The 22,395-nt window shown below is 42.6% G+C and overlaps 1 protein-coding gene across 1 annotated transcript in view; it reads left to right on the top strand.

The window, feature by feature from the left end:
• RCOR1 (REST corepressor 1) overlaps positions 1 to 22,080 on the top strand; it is a 114,630-nt gene extending 92,550 nt beyond the window's left edge. The window contains exons 7-12 of the mRNA XM_067555025.1: positions 1,139 to 1,217; positions 6,507 to 6,701; positions 7,942 to 8,019; positions 8,792 to 8,849; positions 9,690 to 9,919; positions 19,403 to 22,080. Of these exons, the coding sequence (XP_067411126.1) occupies positions 1,139 to 1,217; positions 6,507 to 6,701; positions 7,942 to 8,019; positions 8,792 to 8,849; positions 9,690 to 9,919; positions 19,403 to 19,444 (682 nt within the window). The 3' untranslated portion in view covers positions 19,445 to 22,080. The remainder of the gene's footprint in view (positions 1 to 1,138; positions 1,218 to 6,506; positions 6,702 to 7,941; positions 8,020 to 8,791; positions 8,850 to 9,689; positions 9,920 to 19,402) is intronic.
• Positions 22,081 to 22,395: the final 315 nt, after the last annotated feature.

Genomic DNA, 22,395 nt, shown 5'->3' with positions numbered 1-22,395 from the left:
TTAGTGTCATCCGCAAACTTGCTGAGGGTGCAATCTACCCCATCTTCCAGATCATTAATGAAGATGTTGAACAAGACCGGCCCCAGGACCGACCCATGGGGCACTCCGCTTGTCACTGGCTGCCAGCTAGACATGGAGCCATTGATCACTACTCGTTGAGCCCTATGCTCTAGCCAGTTCTCTATCCATTTTATAGTCCATTCATCCAACCCATACTTCTTTAACTTGCTGATATGAATACTGTGAGAGACCGTATCAAAAGCTTTGCTAAAGTCAAGGTATATCACATCCACCACCTTCCCTACATCCACAGAGCCAGTCACCTCATCATAGAAAGCAATCAGGTTGGTCAGGCATGACTTTCCCTTCGTGAATCCGTGCTGACTGTTCCTGATCACCTTCCTCTCTTCCAAGTGCCTTAAAATGGATTCCTTGAGGACCTGCTCCATGATTTTTCCAGGGATTGAAGTGAGGCTGACCGGTCTGTAGTTCTCTGGATCCTGTTTCCTCCCTTTTTGGAAGATGGGCACTATATTTGCTTTTTTCCAGTCCTCAGGTCACATTCAGTATGGTTCCAGTTTGATGCTGATCATTTATTATTATTCTGTAATTGATAGAATATGCTTATTTTCTTTACTTAGGGAGGAATTAAAGGTGAGATTATGGGAGTGCGAAACATGTGATTTATCTTTTTTAAATCCCTGGGAGAACAAATTGTGCATGTGGCTTTTTGTTAAGTTTAAGATTTTTAATTACATGCATGAAATTCACATTAAAGCTGTTTGCTCTAATTCTGTATTCTTGTTTGTCTGGACATGCTTGAAGCTAGAAAATATTCAGGGGCTAGTTCTCTTTGACTCTAACAGCCAGAGAATTTGACTTTTTAAAAATTTTATTTTTGCCTTTGCATGGAAACAAATTTTATTTTGCCCAGATATACCACGGAAGAGTTTATATAAAAGCTTTTTTAAATGAACTGGTCCTTAATGTGGTTATTTTTAAGCGGTAATTTATTTTAAAATTCACCAAAAAGAAAAATCATCGGATTTGAATGTTACATCTACCCATGCCTCCCCGCAGGCTGTTGTATTACTATGAGAATTTTTATTTCTCTACATGTCTCGTTTTTGTCTTTCAGTGAGGATGAAATGGAGGAAACAAATGGAAGCAACCCTGTTGATATTGAAGTTGAACAAAACAAAGAGAGCAAAAAAGAGGTAGTTTTTTTGTTTGGTTTTTTTTTTGTTTTTTTGTTTTTTTTTTTTTTACTAATACTGTACTGAAGGCTAATGAAAGTTTTCACCAGTTACTGTGAACTGTTCTGTTGTGTCAGAGGATCTGACTGTGCCCAGTTTTATTTGTGCTTTTGTGTAGCTGTCATTTGGTATAGGAATAGTAGTGATGCACAGTTCTGATTTGAGTAACTAGTACTCGAAAGCTTGATCCCATTTGAAGTGAAGATCAAGACTTTGACTTCAACAGAGTCCGGATTTCACCTAAAGTGGCTAACAAGAAAGGAGAGAGTTTTTGTGTAGTTGTGGGTGGTTCCTCCTCTCCCCCACCCTTCCAAAGGGCCCTTGACCTGGCCTCTGAACTTTTTGCATATGGGCAACACAAGAGGCCTGAATCCTTGCTTGTAAATTGTGGGGGTTTGAGTATAAAAATTGCTGTGATCAAATGTAGATGTCACCTGTGAAAACTTAGCACATAGTGTTTACCTGGCAGTTGCAAAGATAGAATTAAGTGACCTAATAAAAGACTTTTTTCTTTCTAGTAGAAAAATAACATTATAGTCAAGACACATCAGGTTGATGTTAAACTAAACTCTCAGTCCTTGAGGGCGTTTTCCATCCAGAAGGGGCCCGCTCTCGATTTGCATTGAATTCAGTCGGAACAGGGCTGGTTGTGAACTGGAAAATTAACATTTACTTTTATGGAAAGCTTGTTCTTGTAATGTCCATAAGTCCCACAGTGTCAAGGCTTTGTTTGATTAGGTTGTGTGGTCTGACTCCACTGTAGCGGAATAGTTGTAAGGTTGCTGAAGTCAGTAGAAGTGCACCAGCTACACTTGGCAGTATGTAGTTAGCCTGTCTCCTTCAGAAATAGCAAGTATAAGGACTGTGAGGTATTTCAGTCTGTACAGGGACAAAAGGAGGCACTTCAGTAAACTACAGTACTCACCCTTGCTACCTGGGGCCTTCAGATACAAATGAAGGCTGTGATTGTGTAACTGTATCCATGTGGGCAGATCCCAGCACCCACACAGATCTCCACAGAAGTCAATGTGGTTCTTTGCAGCTGCCAGTTGTAGGATCTGAACCTTAAGAATGAGAAATGATGGATAAGCAGGCCCACTGATGAGGGGACAAAGGGGGCAATTGCCCAGGGCCCCGGCAATTTAAAAGGGCTGGGGCCTTTTTCTCCAGCAGTTCTGCCCACACACTACCACCCTATGCTCTGCCTGCCCCTGCCACTTGCAGCTCACCAGTTTGCTCTTACACCTCCCCCCACTCCCTGGCCTCCCCACCAGGGTTCACCACTTGCATCTCTCTTCTGTGTTGTCTGGGGGAAGAGGGCGTGTGGAAGAGAGGAGGGGCACCAAGCAGGAATGGGAGAGAGGCTGGAGCAGGGCTGGACTATGGGCAGAAAGAGACTGAACAGGATTGTTTTGGGGCCTGGAATTGCTGTCGATGGGCCTGTGGATTAGATTTAAGAAATATAGTTTGATACAGGGAAACTCTAGCAAAGGGAATGGGGTTTTGTCTTTGTAATTAAATTTGACTTGTATTGCATCTGCAAAGTCTATGGGATTCTTTTGTTTTGTTTTTCAAAACAAATGTGACAGGGATATAACTCAAATTAATGTTACAAGCTTTGGCACTCATGGGAGGCCCTATAGTAACAAAGCAGTATGTAGAGAAGAAAGATGAGACTTTGAACTGTCGGTGGCATGTATCAATGTTAAAATCGGGAATTGTCTGGAAAATATCTTGACGGAATTCTGTTTTTGTTCTTTCCAATCCCTGTTTAAAAATATTTAGAGGTTTCTTATGGGTTATATGTAACAAACCTTTAACTGGGGCTGAGCAAGACAAAAAGCTATCATAATTTTGGATCCAGTTAATGTCATTTTTAAAGCAATCTTGTGCACGTAGTTAACATTGTTTTTTGTCTTTTAAAGAAGTAAATATTTAATTGGACAAAATTCCTTCATTGTTGCAATAAAATCTTTTAAAAACTACACTAGAAGGTGGTAATCCCAGTACAGTTAGTGCAAAACTGCATTCAAAAGGCATGCATTTGATAGTTTATTATGGTACTGAATATAAACAAACATCTTAAACTTTAGTTACCCAATTGATCATCTTGTATACCAGTCAGATGACCCTTGTAACAAGAAAGCAGGGAGATAGAATTGTATTTCGTACCATTTTCTGCTGTTTGTGAGTTTTCAGTGTTATCTGCTCATAAAAATAAATAAGGGATAATAGACGGTTGGGTTATTTGAGTGATTAAGATTTCAAACTGAAATTTCCTTTGAGAAACTCTGAATCTAAAAGCTTTTATCTGTTCACTTTTTATTTCTACTCACCCATCTAAAAGCATTGAGTTACTCTTGGCTTCCTACAATCTGTAGGTTTAGCTGTGTATGGTGAAAGTCAGTTCATGTGTATCTGTGTGCATTCCAAAAGGAAACATGGTCAAAGTTTTTTACTTCAGGCCCCTTTTGTAGCAAAGTATTTTTACATGGGATTATATACCGTTTATTTCTCACTCTCTAATTCAGATAATCTGTGCCACCACGCCCTTTCACTCTTCCCCCTCACCCTCACTGAAAGCATTCACTGAGTGTGCAATGGCAGCTTCCTGAGGGCTTCACTGGAAAGTGACTGTCAGCTTCATTTTATTCTCCTTCATAATCTGCATAGCCTGTGCAGTATTAATTAGGTTTGACATTGCAGTACTCGAGCCTGTGGGCTGATTGAGAGAAAAGAGAGTCCAGAAGGTGGATATATGTATGTTCTTCATCATTGCACTTCTGTAGGGAGTTGATCAGGTTTATAATCACCCCCCACTCCCACAACCCAAACAAAATATTTGTCAGCTCAGTGTTCACTGTATGACTTCTTAGGCAATATGGGGATTTCTCTGGGCCATACAACTGGGGGCAGAGGTCACAGGGCTCTCAAACACACTTGATCTCAGTATTCCTTTTTTGGGAGGAGTTGTGTCCTTATACTTTGTCAGTTCAACTGAAAAATGATGGAGGCTTTCTCATAATCATAACTTCATCACACAGAATTAGTGAATAAAGAGCTTCTTTCTTAACATTTCCCCTTTCCTGGAGTCAATTAATGTCTCTTTTCTTTGCTTTCTAAGTGGCATGAGATGGCTTTGTTTTTAATTTAAATCTTCAAGTTTGGTGTAGCAACCTTGTTTTCTATCTATGAAAAGTTGTTGTGTGCATCTATGACCCTAGATAAGCACTGTAATCTCCATATAGACACCTAGTTTCTCTTATGTGGGTTTCTGAGTTCATTTAATTCTATAAAGATATATTTCGGGCCAGCAAAGCAACCTTTTCCAAGATAAGTTAGATATTTAAATTCTCAAAGCATGTACAGTATACTAAGGGCCTCAATGTGCTTGGAGCTGTCAAAAGCTATTCTGCTAGAACTCTGACTTCTTGTTAGTAATATAGAGCAACTGCATATTCTGTGAACTCAGTAAAATAACCATCTGAAGCTGCTTACACTTCCAAAGGAATATATATTTGATGTTCAGCTTCATGGGAGAGTCACACTGCAAGTGCTGGGTGTTGTCATCCTGCAGCTTGAGTCTGTTGTCCAGGATTTGTGCATAGGCCTGTGACTATCTGTGTGCTGATGAAATACTCATCAATCTAAAACCTCTAATCCACTTTAAATCATTTACCTGACTCAGTTACCAAAACCCTGTCTTCTAAAGCTGAATGCAAAGCTTACCTCACTAGTCTATCTTTAAATCTGTCTTGCTATTGCAGTGTGTTTCTGCTGTTCTACTCCCCCTATGCAAGGAGATCTGTTGCAGGCAGATTTCCTAAGCAGAATAGCTTCTTGCTCCTCGGCTTGCTTAGGCACTGCCTTTTTGTTGATCATCCACTAAGGGTAGTATAGAAAATTCAAGAACAGACATGGTTTTAATACTGGACCAGTTTGTATGTGCAACAATCACTCTCCAGTGAGCTGAAACAACACTTTAGCCTTCAGTAAGGCTCCCATTCTTTGGGGATCGGAGTGCTCGAGTTCCACTATCATCTTTGGGAGTTGATGGCACTTAGGGCCTGATGGATTTGGAGCCCCTCTCTGCATCTGTGTGTTCAGTGTTTAAAGATTTCTAACTAACAAATGAACCCTGAACAGATTCAGAAAACTGTTACTGCACATCAGGAAGAAAAGGTGGCACTAATCAGACTCTTAAAACTTACAGATGAGCAAATACAGGAACGCAATTTTGGGGCCTCTCCTGTCTCGGTTGTGTTTTGCAGTTTATGATCTTGGCACTATTCCAGTCCCTATACAACAAATTTAATCTTAGGTGGAGGATTTTTGTTGCAAGTTAACATATGATCTTTTTAGGAGGTAATATGAAAGAAATTCAAATGCCCTTTTTTGGGGGAAGGGGATAATAAAATGACTTTTCTATGTAATAAACTGCTGAAATGATCAGAAAAATTAGTGATGTGGCAAAAGAAATACCCGGTTATAGTCACAGGATGGAAATATTTATAGCTTTTTAAGTCAAAATAGATTGATCAGCTTGGTGCTAATGGTAGGTTGAGGTGTGTGAAATATATCCCTTTCCACGTCCCCGTCCTTCCCCTTGAGAGATCTTTCTAGTTTGAATTTCTCAAACAGGCAAAACTCTGTAGCTTTATAATGGAAGTTCTGTTTGTCAGCACTGTATTAAAATGGAGTGAATAAAAATTCCTTAATGATTGTTCTTAAGAATTATTTTGCAGTCATGTCAAACCCTTTTGTTCGTTCTTTAAATTAGGTTGGTTGTTTTTCCCCTTGTGTCTGGCACATAGGAAGTTACTCCACAAAAACCCACCCTCACCCCACCAAATTGAATTTTCTTTTTGGGAATTAAACTGACACATTGAGGCCTGGCAATGGGGGGGAAGGGTTTTCCACTAGCCAAAAACATTTAGCTCATGATTACACACCTGTACCAGAAATCTCACTCTACCTGGAAAGACTGTGGTATTGTGTAGAGAAGATTAACGTAGCATCATTTATTTGTGATCATGGTGCCCCTATTGCATGATGTTATATCACAAACCAAGGATTTAATTCCTGTTACTTTGCAACTTATTCTGTTTACCACCAGAATTAAAGGATAAGATGTAATTTTCAAAGGCACAGGAGCTAAACCCCACTGACTTCAGTCTCAGTGAGAGTCAGTGGGATGATTTTTAAATTTTATTTTTGGACAACAGTTTGTGTAAAATGTCTGCTTCCCAGGTGCCACCAGCTGAGACAATGCCTCCAGTGAAGAAAGAGAAGCACAGTACACAGGCTAAAAACAGAGCGAAGAGGAAACCTCCCAAAGGAATGTTCCTCTCTCAAGAGGACGTGGAGGCTGTTTCGGCCAACGCCACTGCTGCTACCACTGTGCTCAGACAACTGGATATGGAGTTGGTCTCAATCAAGCGACAGGTACAAACCACTCCAAAGACAGCTCAGGAGTAGATTTGTCATCTGATATTTTAAAGGTGCTGTTGTTGGTCACCACTTGGGTTGTTACAGGAGATTTATGGCTTGACTGCATGGACGGCATGTGATGCCAGCCTTTGGGAAGGCTGGGTGGGGGACAGGGAGGTACCAGTCCTCCCCCCAACACTCCACCCATGCTCCACTGCCACCCTCCACATGCTGTGACAGGAGGAGTCTGCCCAGCCTGTCCCCAGTGGCCACTTCTGTGTGGGGCCAGACCCAGTGCCGCAGGGAACGAAGCGTGGGCTGCGCTCCTGAAGAGTAAAGGGCACTCACCCTCCCTGCCTGGTGGCCTGGAGCCCAGATGGCAAAGGGGGGGAGGGTCCAGGCTAGCCCCACTCAGCCCTCTCCCCTAAGGCTCCCCCGCCCAGCGCTCATGCCTCTTTGCCCTGTCCCCTGAGCCCTATTTCATTTCTTCAGTCCCCCCACCCCTACATGCTGGCAGACAGGAAGCCCTGAAGGAGATGAACTCTGCATTGGGAAAACACACAGTTCTTCACTCTGTGCCTGTGCAGCGTGTAAGGCGAAACTGTGTGTTTTATTGGACCTTCACCTGCTGTAAGTTTTGCACCAACCCAAAATGTAAAACTGAGATTCTGGTGTGGTTTGACACAAGCTTTCTTCAGGCAGGCACTGTGCAAGCTTCCCCACCTACTTCTGTACCTCAGATGGATTAGTCTTTAACTGATCAATGGCAAACATTCTTTGAACATCTAATAGCCAAGACAGAGGGGCTAATGAGTTGCTTCCTGGGTTAAGTTCTTTTGCCTCTGACTTAGATCTCAATTCTTTGTTGACTTCAGAATTTAGAGCTGGCTCAGTCCCATCTCTAAACTACTATAGTCATTTTTAGTGTTGAATTATTATTTTTATTATTGTTTTAAGGTAGTACATAGGGGCCACCAGAGGATGGGGTTCCCATTGTGCTGGGCACTGTACAAACCTAGAATAAGACAGGGCCTGCTCCAAAGAGCTTACACTGTAAATCGATGTAATAATTGCTCAAGATGTTGCTTGTACTGGGGTACAAATGAGAATCTCTTTTTATAAAGAGAGGATGCAGCGAGAACTGCAAAGTCAAGCTTGTAAGGTGTTTGTCATGCCTGCTGGTACGGGGCAAGCTGAAACATTTTTATCCTTGCTGAAAGTCAGTGCTCCTTTTTTTTTTTTTTTTTTTTTCCAGATTCAAAATATCAAGCAGACAAATAGTGCTCTCAAAGAAAAACTTGAAGGTGGAATAGAACAATACAGACTTCCAGAGGTAGGCATATATGCTAGTTACATGTACTGCTGTGTATGTATCTCTTCTGAATTTCCTAATAGCAAGTTGTAATTCTTGCTTAAATGTCAGAGCTGACAACTATGTAGGTTAGCTGTCAGTAGATATAGAGGCCAGTCTAATGGTAGTTGGTCTTTGGGTGGGGAGGGTGAAAGAGCAGCAGACTACTTTTAATCTGACTGGTTGTAAAACTTGTCTCAAATGTAAGCATTCAGATTGCTGGTAATACTTAGCGCTTGCCATACTCTTTTCTTATTGCTGTTGTAACACCTTTCTGAGGTGGTGTAACACCCTTCTAATTATTATCCCATTCCACAGATTGGGGGACTGGACAGAGAAGTTAATGGCCTGAGTGACAGAACTGCTGACTACCTACAATTTCCATCAGAGTTGATGGGGATCTGAGTACTTGGCACCTCTGATAATCAGGCCATAAGAACTTGACTGAGGTCATAGTAGGAGTCGTTGGGCAAAGCCAATGAGTAGGAAGAAGAATGCCTAACCCTGTGCTCAGATCACTGGAATAAACCCCACACTTCTGTGTGGTGTTAGCAGTTAACTATGGAATCAATTTATTTTTCAGTTAACTGAACTGATTTCCTTTATGGGTGAAAGGAATAATACAGTGTTTTTAATGGGAAGAAAAATACTGTATTTGAAGGCTCTAGCAATAAGTTAATTGCTGCATCGATACAAACTCAGATGAGTAAAAATCCACTGCTTAGGGAAATGAATTCTTTTGTTTGACACCTAGGTCATTCAGAAATTTAATGCACGTTGGACCACAGATGAGCAGCTTCTTGCTGTGCAAGGTATGGAACTATAAATTTTTCCTACTTTAGCAGGGGAAGTACAACTAAACCCCATTGCATGTCAAGCTGGAATTTCTTCTTCAATGGCTAATGAAAAATCTTGATATTACTATACATTGTTGCCAAAGGAAGAGAGGTTAACACCATAGGCGTGCGCAGCACACTTCATTAGAGTGTGCACACATTACCTAGGGAATTTTACCTTCGTCTTACCTGCTGCCGGAAAAATGTCCTTATGTTCAGCGGCAGTTTGCATCGCGCACAAGATCCTTCCCCGCCGCCAAAAAAAGTTGCCGGTGTTCTTATTTTCGGCAGCAGCACGTGTCACCAGTGACGTCATTCCCCGCCGACAGCAAAACTCCTGGCATACTTATTTTTGGCGGGTGTCTCAAGCCCTACATTAGGGTGTGCCTGGGCATACCTGGCACACCCCGGGCGCACGCCTATGGTTAACACAGAAAAAAATCCACTCCTGCTTTGACACACAGCTTGCAGTGTTCATTTGGGCAAACTGATTACTCCCCTGCTTCTAGATAGTGACGCTCTTAGTGCAGTCACTGCCATGCTGTTGGTACATATTGCTTACAGGTAGATTTGGTGGGTTTAGCACTCATCCTATGACTCTTACATACAGTTCTACCTCTTTCTGTCTCCACTCCTAACTCTTCTTTCATCCATCTCTCCTGCTCCCACTCCCAACTTTATAACATCTTTCATGGTGGCATAATTGAAAATGGGCCCAAACCTTGGGGAAATTCAGCTTTTGATCCTTGCATTGTGGTTCATGTGCATCTCTAGCTGCTGTCACTGTTTATACAATGCTACCTCTTTTGTTTCCAGCAATCCGGAAGTATGGCCGAGACTTCCAAGCAATCTCTGATGTGATTGGAAATAAATCCGTAGTGCAAGTGAAACACTTTTTTGTAAGTTACCGGCGCCGTTTCAACATAGATGAAGTTCTACAGGAGTGGGAGGCAGAACATGGCAAAGAGGAGGCAAATGGACCTAGTAACCAGAAGCCTGTAAAGTCACCTGATAATTCCACTAAAATGTCAGAAGAGGAAAATGAGGTAAATCTGTGATGAAAGAGTTTGGATTGTGAAAGGCTGGTTGCTTTTAAGTTCAAATATATACATGAATTCCAAGCAGATAACTGCCATTTTTCACAGCATTCAACCGACGTGTGTGTGTGTGTGTGTGTGTGTACGTACACACGCACACAATAAATATTTGAGCAGATTTTCCTTGTGTGTGCAGCTCCCAGTTACGATATTGGGAATTCCAGGTGTAGATTGAGGAGATAAAAGACCACCTAATTTGCAGCCTCTGACAATATTATGGTTGTCACTGGCACCCTCTCACCTTCATTCCTTTCTGTAGCTCAGCTGGATGCTTCAGCTGTACTTAATTCCTCAGCTCCTAATCTGGGGTTGGTTTTGGGTTTTTTTGGGACTCAGGTGTACATTTTTAGGGCGGAAACCTTGCTTTCATGTGTGTTAGTGCACGCCCAAGGGGCTATATAAATAAAAAGATGGATTATGAAAACTGCTTGTTCTGGGCTTGATCCAGCAGCTGCTCCATTAGCAGGTTTCCCAGTGACTTCATGGGGTTTGTGTGCAGACGGGTGCACTGGGACTGTCCCTTCTGTCTCTTCTCTTGAAACATAGTCACTTAGATAATATTACTCCACAGACCGGGCCTTTAAAGACAACCCAGGCACTTCGTAGTTCTTAAATATGGTATTTTATTTACAAGATTTAATATAAATTATAACTGTGCAATAGGAAAACCAAAACTGGAGCTTAATATGACAGTGCCTGGACTTTGGGCTCTCTTTGACCTAGTCCTAATTCATGGTAGAGAACTTTTTACAGTAGTCAAATCCTACCCTTAGGCTTGGTCTACACTTAAAACTTAGGTTGACTCAGCTATAGTGTTCAGACGTGTGAAACATCTACACTCCTGAGCACTGTAGCTATGCCAACCTAACCCTGGTTGGAGATACTGTTAGCTCAATGAAAGAATGTTTCTATTGATCAGCTACCATCACTGGGGAGATGGAGTTACTTCAGTGATAGCCTACAGCAGAGGGGTTTTTCTGTCTACACGATAGGGTTATGGCGGCATAGGCGCAGCAACATATCTATTCTGCTATAGTGCCTGTGGTGTAGACATGGCCTGAGATGCACACATGACCAATGGCAGAATTTGGCTCTTAGTGAACTAAAAGTCTCTCCATGTAGGATCTCTGTCACTGTCCTTGCTTGCATTGTTTCTCAGTTGCTCGTACCATGCTTGGTTAGCTCATGCAGCATCAGCAGTTAACTTCAGGTATACAATGAACAACTTCATTGCTACATCAATCCTACTGTTGTTTCAAGCCACTTTTAAAGATGTCCTTGAGTAAATGAATTAATGTCTCTAAATAAAAATATCCAGAGCTTGGCAAAGACCCTTCCTATAGGAAGTTGAATAATTAAATTACCCACCACCCCACACACACACCCAGTACCACTGTTCTTCCTTTGCTCCAGCTCTGACGTGTTTCAAATACGTGGCCAGGAACTAGCTGCTTGCTTGATGCCAGGTGTCTCCATCCAGCATGGATGAGGGGTTACTGGGTATTAATCAATGTTACTGACTGTTAAAAACACTTTTCCCCCTCCTCTCTGAGCCTTTAGGGAGTTCTATTGGCCTCAGATTAATCCTTTGTTTCCAGGGTGGATTGATTTAAATCAGGGCAATTTAAATCATTGATTAAATCATTGATTTAAATAACCAAGAGAAAATCATTGATTTAAATCAAGTTTCCCACTGATACTACTTCACATATTTCTTAAACAATGGTGCGAATCTGATCACTAAAACATGTTAATTTACAATTCAGTACAGCATTTTACAACATCTAGGAGGGTATACTTTGTGTGTAATTTTTTAGATAACTTTATTTGTATTAATTTAGGAAATAGTACATAATACTCATTACCTGTGTCAAGCTGCAGATGCAGCAGCAGTACATTAGGAATGTTAAGAATTAAATCACACACACAAACACAATAGCACTTTTATTTTATTAAAGTAAATCTTAAATGTTACATAAATGTTTCACATTTGCAATTGAAGCAGTCTCCTGAGTTGCCGGCTGATGGCTGTCCTTAATTTTTTTTTTTTTTTTTTAATTTTCAAATGTTATTAATTCTAACAGACAAGTCATCAAAACACTAAACATACGCTGTCCTTATAACTTCTTCTACAACTAGCTCTCATCTTCCCCACTACCACTGTCATTTTTATTCATTGACTGAAAAAGAAATACAAGTTTTCCTGCTTTTTCAACTCCCAGTCGATTTCTTAGCTTTGAGTGAGTAATACCAACCGATTAAAATATTCTCTGTGCCTGCAGAGGAAGCTTCTGCTGTGAAAAGTGGGCTTAGCAACATTAGGAACGCCGTTCAAGGTGCCTGTCTAATGAGTTCCACCAATTCAGGGGAGTGGCTTAGTTCAAATCATCATCCGTAAACATGTATCGTTTAAATGGTTCTGCTCTAGCCCTGAAATTTATTATGATTGGCATAACTGAGGAGTGATTTTGAGATGCCTATGCCATGGGAGCAGCAGCATCTTCAGAAGTTAGCCATATACCTTTATATCTGGGGTCGAGAATGTTCACAAGAAAATGAAGTGGAGTTAGTGCTTGATCCATTTGCTTCTTTATTGCCTGCAGTTTAACTTTCTGGTGAGGTATTTCTTTTTTCAATGTCTCTTGAAGTGCCTTCCAAATTTTGTCAGCATCAGCAATGCAGCAACAATTTCTCTGAAGTTTAACTCTATGGACATAGGCTCCAATATACTGAGCATATCCTCAACATTCCTCCTTAATCCAATGTTAAATACTTGAGATGAGATATTCCATCTATTTTATCACGGTTTTCTTCACAAAGTTTTATGATAATAGGCCAGTTCTTAATAAATTGTTGAAAACAATCACAGAATTCCATCGAACATCTTGAGGGAGAATTAGTTTGGATCCTCCTGCTCTCTTCAGTGAAGCTGAAGCAAAATGGTTGTTGTGGAAGTAATTTGCGACTTCAGCAACATTTTTCTTTTATTCCTGGAGAAGATGTATTTAAGTCTTTGGCTAAAAGATGCATTAAATGGGCACTGCAGCCATATGTTATTAAGGAACATCCTTCCATTTCTTCTTCTAAATATCTTCTCATCTTTGCCACGTTTGCAGCCTTGTCTGTGACAAAACTGCGCAGTTGATTACACCTTTCACTGCCACTTCATTTAAATATTCTGTTGTGTGGGCATTTCCCGATGTATCTATTGTTTTGGAAAGATGTGCAACCCCATCTTCTGTTGTGTCACAGGCACCTATTACTGGATCATTGTATACATTGCTCCACCCATCAAGGCTTAAACTGGCAAATTTTCCCTCAGTATTTTTTGCACACTGTTCAAGTTCCTTCTCATACACTGTATCTAGCAACCTTCCACCAATGTCTGCTCTACCAGGCGGAGTGTAGCCTGGTCATAAGGACTCAACCATGTCAATGAAGTGTTTGTTAACAGTAATGTGAAAAGGAGAATTTGTGGCATAAATAAATGAGCCGAGCAATCTTTTTAATCTATGGTGTCTTGTTGGTATTTGCTGGTCCTTACTACAAACCCATCCATGGTGGTGATTTTACTGGATGATTGAAATCTTTTGCTTGCTACTGATGCATTGTTGTCTGAAATACATTTTAATTGCAGCACTGCTGCTAAAAGTACCAATGGATGACTCTGAAGTTGTTGCAGATACAGTCACATTCAGTCTCCTCAATGGGATCCTGAAACAAAATTCAAAAATTATTTTGAATAGTTATTCTTCTCAGTTCTTCTCACTCTATTATTCAGTTAATCGTTCAAATTTTTTTCAGCAAGGATGCAGATCCGATTCCAAATTACCAAAGAAGCTAAGACTGACTGCATGTAGAGTGCACTTAATTTTGGAGTAAGCCCCACAGAAATTACTGGCCCTTCTGTTTTTTTGAGAAAACAAATGTAGGATGGGGTTCCCTTGGGCAAGCTGAGTTATACTAACATAAAATAGGGAACAAACTTATGGCATCACCATTGTGGTCTGTGGCCATGATGTTCCAAAATAAGGGGCATGTATTATATAATATAAAATAAGAAAATGACACTCCGTGGCAACTTGAAACTCTAGATTTCTCTTATTGCAGCTTTCTGTATAGTATACTTGGGTGATAGCTAAATAGGTTTAGAATCTAATCTTGATGGCTTGTTTAATTACACTCAACTTTTTTTTTTTCTAGCAACAGCCAACATAGCAAGCAGCTTGGGAATTTACTTGTTAAATCACACACATACTAAAAGGCATAGAGAGTCTTGAAGAATGATGCATTGCAAAGTGAATTATTTAAGTTCCTAACCAGTTGATCATTGTTCTTCAGACACATCCACATCTTCATCCACATCATTTTCTCCCAATAAGTAGTTTTCATTATGATGTTTCATTCTGCAACTAAGCCCTGCATTTCCTTTTTGCACTGCTTACACTCGACACATTTTTTTTTTAACCAGGGAAGGAATTTCTTCAGAATATTCCCAGATAGGTTCTCTCTTACGCTCAGAAGCCATGACTGTTTTTCTGTGGCAAAAGTATGGGGAAATATAGGAAGCTGTGTGTGTACTGAATAATGTCTTCCCTTTTTCTTTCCAGTCCACTCCACTGTTTCTTTCTACTCTGCCTCCATCCTTTGTCCTTTGTCTTTAAGACAGTGTCTTAACTAACTCCACTGCCTTGGTTGGCCCAGCTCCACCACCATATATGCACAGAACAGCATCAATCCTGTCCAGCCCGTGTCTTTCTTTGCACATGTGACTTTAGTCTGCTGAGAAACAGAAACTGAAAGTCCAGAACTTGCAAGAAGCAAGAGCTGGTAGTTAGGCTGGACAGACTAGAGCCATTAATTCATTTTTATGAGACTGTAAGTGTAGGTTTAGCAGGTTTATGATGAGATGTAATTGTAACTTATTTCTTAAACAAGAAAAATTTAGTATTTTATTAATGATTTTAACAAAATCAAAGAAATCCAATTTAAAAGAATCCATTTTTGATTCTTTAAAAAAAAAAAAAAAAATGCTTTTTATCCACCCTGTTTGTTCCTAAGAGGGAATCTCCCCTAAGGCTGGAAGTGAATGGGTGGATACAGACGCTGGGTACTGCACATGCAGTGAGACATGGCAGCCAAAATCCTGGGATCAGTTTGAGGAGGTGCGAGGGCACTGGAAGGCCAGCCTAGAGTTCGTGGTTTGTGCAGAGTAGGGTTGGGTGGAGTGTGAGAGCAGGTGGGAGAGGCGAGGTGGCAGGGAGAATAGGGATGTGAGGGCCAAGCTAGGATGGAGCAGCTGTTGAGGAGGTGGGAGGGTTGGGTGGAGTAGGATACTTTACTGTTTCCTCCATTGAGGAGGTGGGAGTTGTGCAGGTAGCCTGGAGCTGAGAGAGGATGGGTTGGGTACATCGGTAGAGGCAGAAAGATGTGACTGGAAGGAAGGGGCCTGGAAAGTGGACCCGGAAAGTAGCAGCAGGGCCTCATTCTAGCCAGTGGAGGAAAAAGAGGAGGCAGCACTGAGAGAAACGACTGCTGTGAAAAGTTAGATAACTATTTGCATCTCAGTACAGTAATGCCAAGGATCCAGGGCCAGGCTCTACTAGACACTACACAGACCAGTGACCAAGAAGAACTTACAGGATATGATAGGAGGATACAATGAACAAACTGGCTGGGGGTAACATAGTAAACAGTTGAGCAGAAAATGCAGGTCTTAGTTTGCCACTTGCTTGCTCGCTACCAGATGGCTTATCATGCTGATGAAGCCTTTTCTATGGCAGAGCTTCTGGCCTGCTGCTCAAGTGATGCTTCAGAACCAAAGGGTTAAAAAAAAATGCCCCTCTCCTTTTGATTTAACATTTAATGCACATTCGTGGGTCAATGCCAGTACTAGTAACTGGCCAAAAACCAAGAACAAATTTGTTTGTCATACATTGTATTTTCAAAAATAAAAGACAAGTGATAAAGACATATGTAAATCGCATGCCAACTCAAGATTCCACTCTCTTCCTACTCTTTAGTTATTGACATTTATTTGTTGGGTATGTCTTGCCTTGTCATGCTGGAAGGAGGCAGAAGTGCTGACCTTTTCCCCTGCCTGTCAATACAAGAGTGTGGGATGCAGTGGTGGTGTTCCTTGAAACGAATAGCCAGAAACGTAACCTGAACAATTGCTACTTCACCAAGCATGTAGTCAATGTATGGTCTTTGTTGCCTTCAGAGGAAACTAAATCCGGACCTGGACTTCAAAAAAAAAGCTGAATCAGTTTGTTCCCATTGTATAGTTTTGTGAACTAAGAGGTCAGTTCTCATTTCATAATCTAGGGCAGGAAGGAAGGTGCCCTCATACCTATATAGCAGTGCACTATTGGGGCAGACCCAATCCTGAAGGTGCTCAGCACTTTGACTCTATTGTCTGAGGCCTTGCTGCTCTTGGTGGTTTGATCTGCAGGATCAGTCTGACTGTGCATAAGAGAAGATAGCTGGCCTGGTACAAGGCTCCATTTATCTCTTCCACTCCCTACCTCAGCCATACCCTCACCTTTATGGCTTTTCTCTGCCCATGCCCGGTGAGTACACCCAGAACCCCTGTCAAAGTTCTGATTCTTCAAGTGATTATCACTATGTGTAGTGCATTTCAGGTCACACGTGCTTCCAGGGACTTTTTCCTCTAGCAGTGTCAGTCCAGTCCATGCGTGCACCCCATGTTCTGCACCTGAGATGATAAAAGAGGACTGGTGGATCACTGTCAGTTCCTTCTTACTGATCGTGGCCTAGGACATGCAAGTGTTAAACAATGCATATAGAAATGGTGCCCAGATTAACCATCTCTCACTTCCCAACCACTGCCATCTTTGAAACTGGAATTTTAATGGAAACTTTGAGAGCCATGCACCAACTGTCCCTCTGGATCTGCACAAACATTCTGGTTTTTTTGTTTTTCCCCCTCCCTTTGGAGATCGACTTTCCCACTCCTGATCTATTGGGACCAAAATTACAGCAGACAGACAGGAACTGAAAGCCATCTCCAGTTCTTTTCCTTCTCCTCTCCTTTCAAGGAACCCACATGAGGATTCTTCCGCAGGAAGCAAGGGGAAGGGGGTTCTACTTGAGGTACTACCTTCCCCTCCCCCCAAGAAGACAGGGGGATGAAGACCCACTCTGGACCTTAGAGAACTGAACAACTTCATCCACCACCTAACACTCAGAACAGTATTATCCGACAGCATGACAGCGGTTTCCTGTATCAGCAAGCAGGGAGGAGGGAGCATGCTCCTCCCAGCTTTAGGCGGAGGCCGTTGCCCTTTGGAACTGGTGCATTCTCATGCAGTTTACCCTGACCATTGCACAACCTGGCAGGTATCCACAACACCTAGCAGATTCTCTGAGCAGACATTTCTCCACAGAACATGAGTGGGAGCTGCAGAACTCCCCTCTCTGGGAGGTGTTTTGAGTGGGGGGTCTCCTATCCACAGATCCATGTCCCATGTGAACAAGGGCAAAGACTTCTGCTCCAGAGGGGATTGCAGCACAGGCTGTGGTTGAGATATGTTTCTCATGTAGTGGTCAGGGTCCTGAGATCTACATGTGTGCACGCACACAGATTCCCCTTTTACCTCAAGTGTCGAAGACGATCAGGCAAGACAAGGTGCAAACCATCCTTATAGCGCTGGGTTGGGCCCAAAAGTTCTGGTATACCCCCATGCTTTTCAACGGTCTGTCAGACCTCTCAGTCTTCCCCTAATAACGTTAACTATTAACCCAGGATGAAGGACAGACCTGCTCTCCAACCCACCCATGCTGCATGGTATGTGGTTGGATGTCACAGTTAGAAAAGGCCTGTTTGGCTGATGTCCAGGCCGTCCAGTGCAGCAGTAGATAGGACTCTACCAGGAAATGTTACAAAACAAAACAGAAAAGATTTAAAATGTGGTGTAACCCCCTTATAGGCAGAGATTCCAGACATACTCAACTAACTTTTGTCCAGGACTGCCTATTAGCTTGCACAGGGTACAACTGGCAGCCATCAGTGCATTTCATCCACTGGCAGACACCTACTCTTTATTTTCCCACCCAGTCACCATTAGCTTCCTGGAGGGTATGATTCAAGATTTCTCTCCAGTGGTGAGACCTTTATCAGCCTGGGACTTGAACCTTGTTTTATCAGCCTTACTAAGTCACAATTTGAGCCCTGGTATCCTGTTCCCTGCTACCTCCCTCTATGAAGGTAGAATTTTTGGTCACAATGACAGCCAGAAGAGTCAGGGATCTAGATGCACTCATAAATGACCTCTTTCCCCACACAGTTTTCCCCAAGGACAAGATATCTGAGACCACATCTGAAGTTCCTCGCTAAGGAGATGCTGGACTTTCACATTAACCAAAGCACCCATCTACCTGTGTTTTATCCTAAACCTTATTCCAGCAGGGAAGAGTTAGTTTGATGCTTACTGTATGTGCATAGGGCACTTACCTCTTATCTGCAGAGAATAAAATCTTTTCAAAAGTCTCCTACTCACTCACTTGCAGACTGTTTGAAGGGAGAGGCCTTTTCCTCCCAGAAACTAAATGGATCTCAGGGAACATCCTACTCTGTTACAAGATGAACAATGTCTCCTTGAAGTCAGCATGTGAGAATACGCTCAACTAGAGCACAGGCTGAATCAATAGCTTCCCTCAGCAATGTCCTTATTACTGACCTCAGCAGAGCAGACACTTGGAGTTCTGTTCACACCTTCTCTAGGTATTATGCACTGGTATAAGGAGCTGCTTCTCTAAGTAGGGGAGTTCTGCAGTCTGTCATAGGACTCCAGACAGCCACCTTTTTTAAAGAAGCACCTGAAGTGCACTACCCAAAGAAGTATGGGTTACTCACCATGTGGTAACCTGAGTTCTTTGGCTGGTTGGTTTGTTCTGTGTGTAGTGCACTATCTGCCCCCCCCCCCCCCCCCCTTGTCACTGCCTGGTCTTCCCCTACTGTGAATGGGCAGTAGAGAAGAAACACAATGGTGGAGGGTCTGGCAGCCCCCTGCAGAGCTTGAGGCATGCAGGGGCACGTGCATGGACCAGACATTGCCAGGGAAAAAAGTCTAGTCCAGGGCACATGGAACATGTGTGTAACCTGAGATGCACTACGCATAGGAAGATACCTCTAAGGTGAGTAACCCATCTTGGTTTTCCCTGGAATTGTTTTTTCCATGGTAAATGGTCACCTTCATGCTTCCTCTGATATCACTGACAATAAAGCAGCCTTATTGCTGAGCCTAGCTTTATTTGTTTACAATCTGCTGACAAGTCCTCTTTCATCTCTGAGCAGCGACACTGCTGTCTCCTTGCTGTATGTCAGAGTTGTCTGTCCGTCTTTGCTTAGAGGGAAGTTTGGAAGTGTGAGTGCGTACAATTAAACAAATGTTTCTTTTTTCCTTCTAGGCTACTTCTGTTCTTGATGTCAGATATACATCTGCTTCATGAGAGGCTCGTGTAGCCTAGAACAATTTGTGTTGACTACTGTGTTATCCAGGATATCAGGTATTAGCGAACCTCAGACAGCCATCTGCATCATATCTATGTGGACAAGCAGCTATTACCAAAAAAAGGCAAACGCTTCCAGTCCTGTGCTACATCTGCCTTAATTTTTCCTCATTCCTCCATACTGCCTCCACTTTCTTTCAAAAACTCCCAGATAGTGCTCCATTTCATCAACGTCCTGCTTAAGCACAGGGACTTCTTGAACCAGTTACACCTCTGGGTAAATTCTGACAAGTCTGCACAGCAAGGAGCTCCAGTGTTAGCAGCCCCACACTAACGCTACACAGTAGAAGCTCTTAAATACTTGGTCCTCTCTCTAGGGTGTAAGTACGTATTGCTGCATGGCTTTGTGATTTCTGCTTCCTGTATAAATAATTCTTCTTACAATGACACTATTAGTGAGCTTTCTATAAAGGAGAGGCTTATGCACATGCCAATGGCGTCGGACTTATTCTGCAGTTACAGGGCATGTTAGCAACTGTTCTGGAGTAATGCAAAGTGATGTGAAAGGTTATTCCTAAGGTTGGGATCTGTCTAAAGTTGTAAACGTAACTCATTACACTTCTGGTTTGTGCAATTCTTTCTTTTCACTGTATTTGTACATGTGTTCTTGCTTCATAGAAAGCTCACTAACTGGTTGAGCGTTTTATTCCTGGATATTTTTAATGGCTTTTATTTAGTGTAAAAGGGAATACATAACCTGAAATCTGTCAGATACAATATATAACCCCTGGCATTCAGCATTCACATTGTAATTTTTTAAATAATGCCATACAACTTTCTTTTTCCTGACTCTCCAGAGGATTAAGTCAAAACAACTTTAGTTGGTTCTTCTCTTTTGGAATGTGCCCCTTTTATTAGGCTACCACACAATCACTTTGTTCCAGTGTCGTCGTCCTCTTCAGAGCACTGTGCTTGCCAAAGCCCCCAAATTGCTCATCTCAGTGGAAGGTGGACAAGCATTGACATGAAAGTGAAACCCTAAAATGTAAACCTCAGTTTTAGGGGAGACCTTGTGTGGTGGAGGAAGACCAGGATCATCTCATTCAGTTCTGTTGTTCCCGTTTTTGTCACACTGATCCCCTTTCTGAATACTATGCAGGACACAGAAGTGATCTGATTAATCTAGTGCAGTGTTTCTTAGTGACCGGTTGGTGAATTTAAGCCAATATATGGCAGCCTCTTTGTCAGTCCCTGAGATTTCCTTGACAAATTTAGGAAGGCAGCTAGCCAGTCCCTGGTATCAAAAAGGTTGAGAAACACTGATCTAGTGCATCAGGAATAATACCTGGGGAAAATACAACTGATTTCCTTGTATCTTTGCAAGTTTGTCCCACTTTGGTTTTAGAAGCAAATTTCAATCCCTCTAAAGCAGGAGTTCCCAAGCTGTGGTACGTGTACCACTGCTGGTATGTCAGCGTGATCTTCCATCCATTCACGCCAGGGTTTTTTTTAAAGATGATGCATGAACCAGTGAGGTTTGTGAGCTGCTGCTCTAAAATACACCACTTTCATTTTCAGAACCAAAATATGCAATTAAAAGGGAAGAGGCACTTCTCCAAATCCTCAGTGCACCCAACGTTAGTCCTCTGCTCTTAAGGACAATCCTTGAGGGCTAGCTGGAGAACCAATGTTTGGTTTGAACTGAAGTTGTTCTGTGAAGCTTTGTGTCAGAATAGTCTAGTATTGGTGAGTGGAGATAGCTGAACTGTCTTGAAGTTTAAGCAAGAGTCTTGTTGCTGACTTCAGACCAGGTTACATGATGGCAGCAATTGAAGTAGCTTAGATGTAGCAATAACAGTTTGCCCAGGATAAGATTGTAAACATAGTCATAAAGCGATCAGTCTGCTATAGATCAAAGAAATGGAAGAAATGAGCATATAATTTACCTTCATGTCTTCAGAGACCTAATGAAAGCGTTTAATTAGCCAGAATTTGGGTTGAGCCAGCATGTAGCAGTACAGTGTACTTGTCACCTCTCTGAAGCTGCTTTCTTACTCTCCAGAATCTTGCTAATTTTTTTCTAAAAGTAAGCTGTTTCCAGCTGTTACAGATGTGAAAGAATCCAGAGCTCACTTTTTTTTTTTTTTTTTTTTTTTTTGAGGCCAGCTGGTGCCGTGATGTCTGGGGAGATGTCTTCACTGCAGAGTTAACTCAAATGATCAGCACTCGGGTGAAGGGGTGGCACTGGGGAGGGGAAGGGGGGTTGCTGCTGGTGGTGACTCAGCCTTCAGAGCTGGGCACCCAGCCAGCAGCTGCCACCAGCAGCTGCCACTCTCTAGCCACCCAGCTCTGAAGGCAGCGCTGCTGCAAGCAGCAGTACAGAAATAAACCGCCTGCTGGGCTGCACTGCCCAGGGCAGGTGGAGGATCCAGGACTCCCCACAGCATTCTGGACTGACCTGCTCTGGCCTGGGTTCCTGGGTGCTCTCTTCCCTCACAGTTGCTGCTTCCTGGGGCTCTGCTGGCCCAGAAGCTGGATCTCCCTGCCCAGGCAACTCTTACAGTCTGTGAGGAGTTGAAGGGCAGTGGGAAGCTGAGTAGCAGCAGTAGGAGGAGATGGGGGAGCTGTGTAGCCAACCACACCATGGCACGAGCCAGCACAGTAGCTGCCTCGCATTGCCTGGCTCTGGCTGCTGGCCTGGCCAGGGGGCGTGGCCTCTGGGGGGAAGGAGGTGGGGCTGGCATTTAATCAAACTGGAGCAGGGGGTGAGGCCTCAGAGGGGGTGGGGCCTTGTGGCAAGGGGGAGGTGCAGCGCCCCCAATTTTTTGTCTAGCCCACCTCAGCTCCTCCACTAGCCTGGGATTAAGGCACTACTAAATTCAGAAGAGAGGGTTTTGTGTGTGGATGGCAGTGGGGTTGGGGACACACAAAAGCCCAAATTACACTGCAGT

Source organism: Emydura macquarii, unplaced genomic scaffold (genome assembly GCF_026122565.2).
Source record: "Emydura macquarii macquarii isolate MOO-44397 ecotype Brisbane River unplaced genomic scaffold, CSIRO-AGI_Emac_v2 contig_1551, whole genome shotgun sequence".
Classification (NCBI taxonomy): domain Eukaryota; kingdom Metazoa; phylum Chordata; order Testudines; family Chelidae; genus Emydura; species Emydura macquarii.
This window is presented reverse-complemented; position numbering and strand designations above follow the sequence as displayed.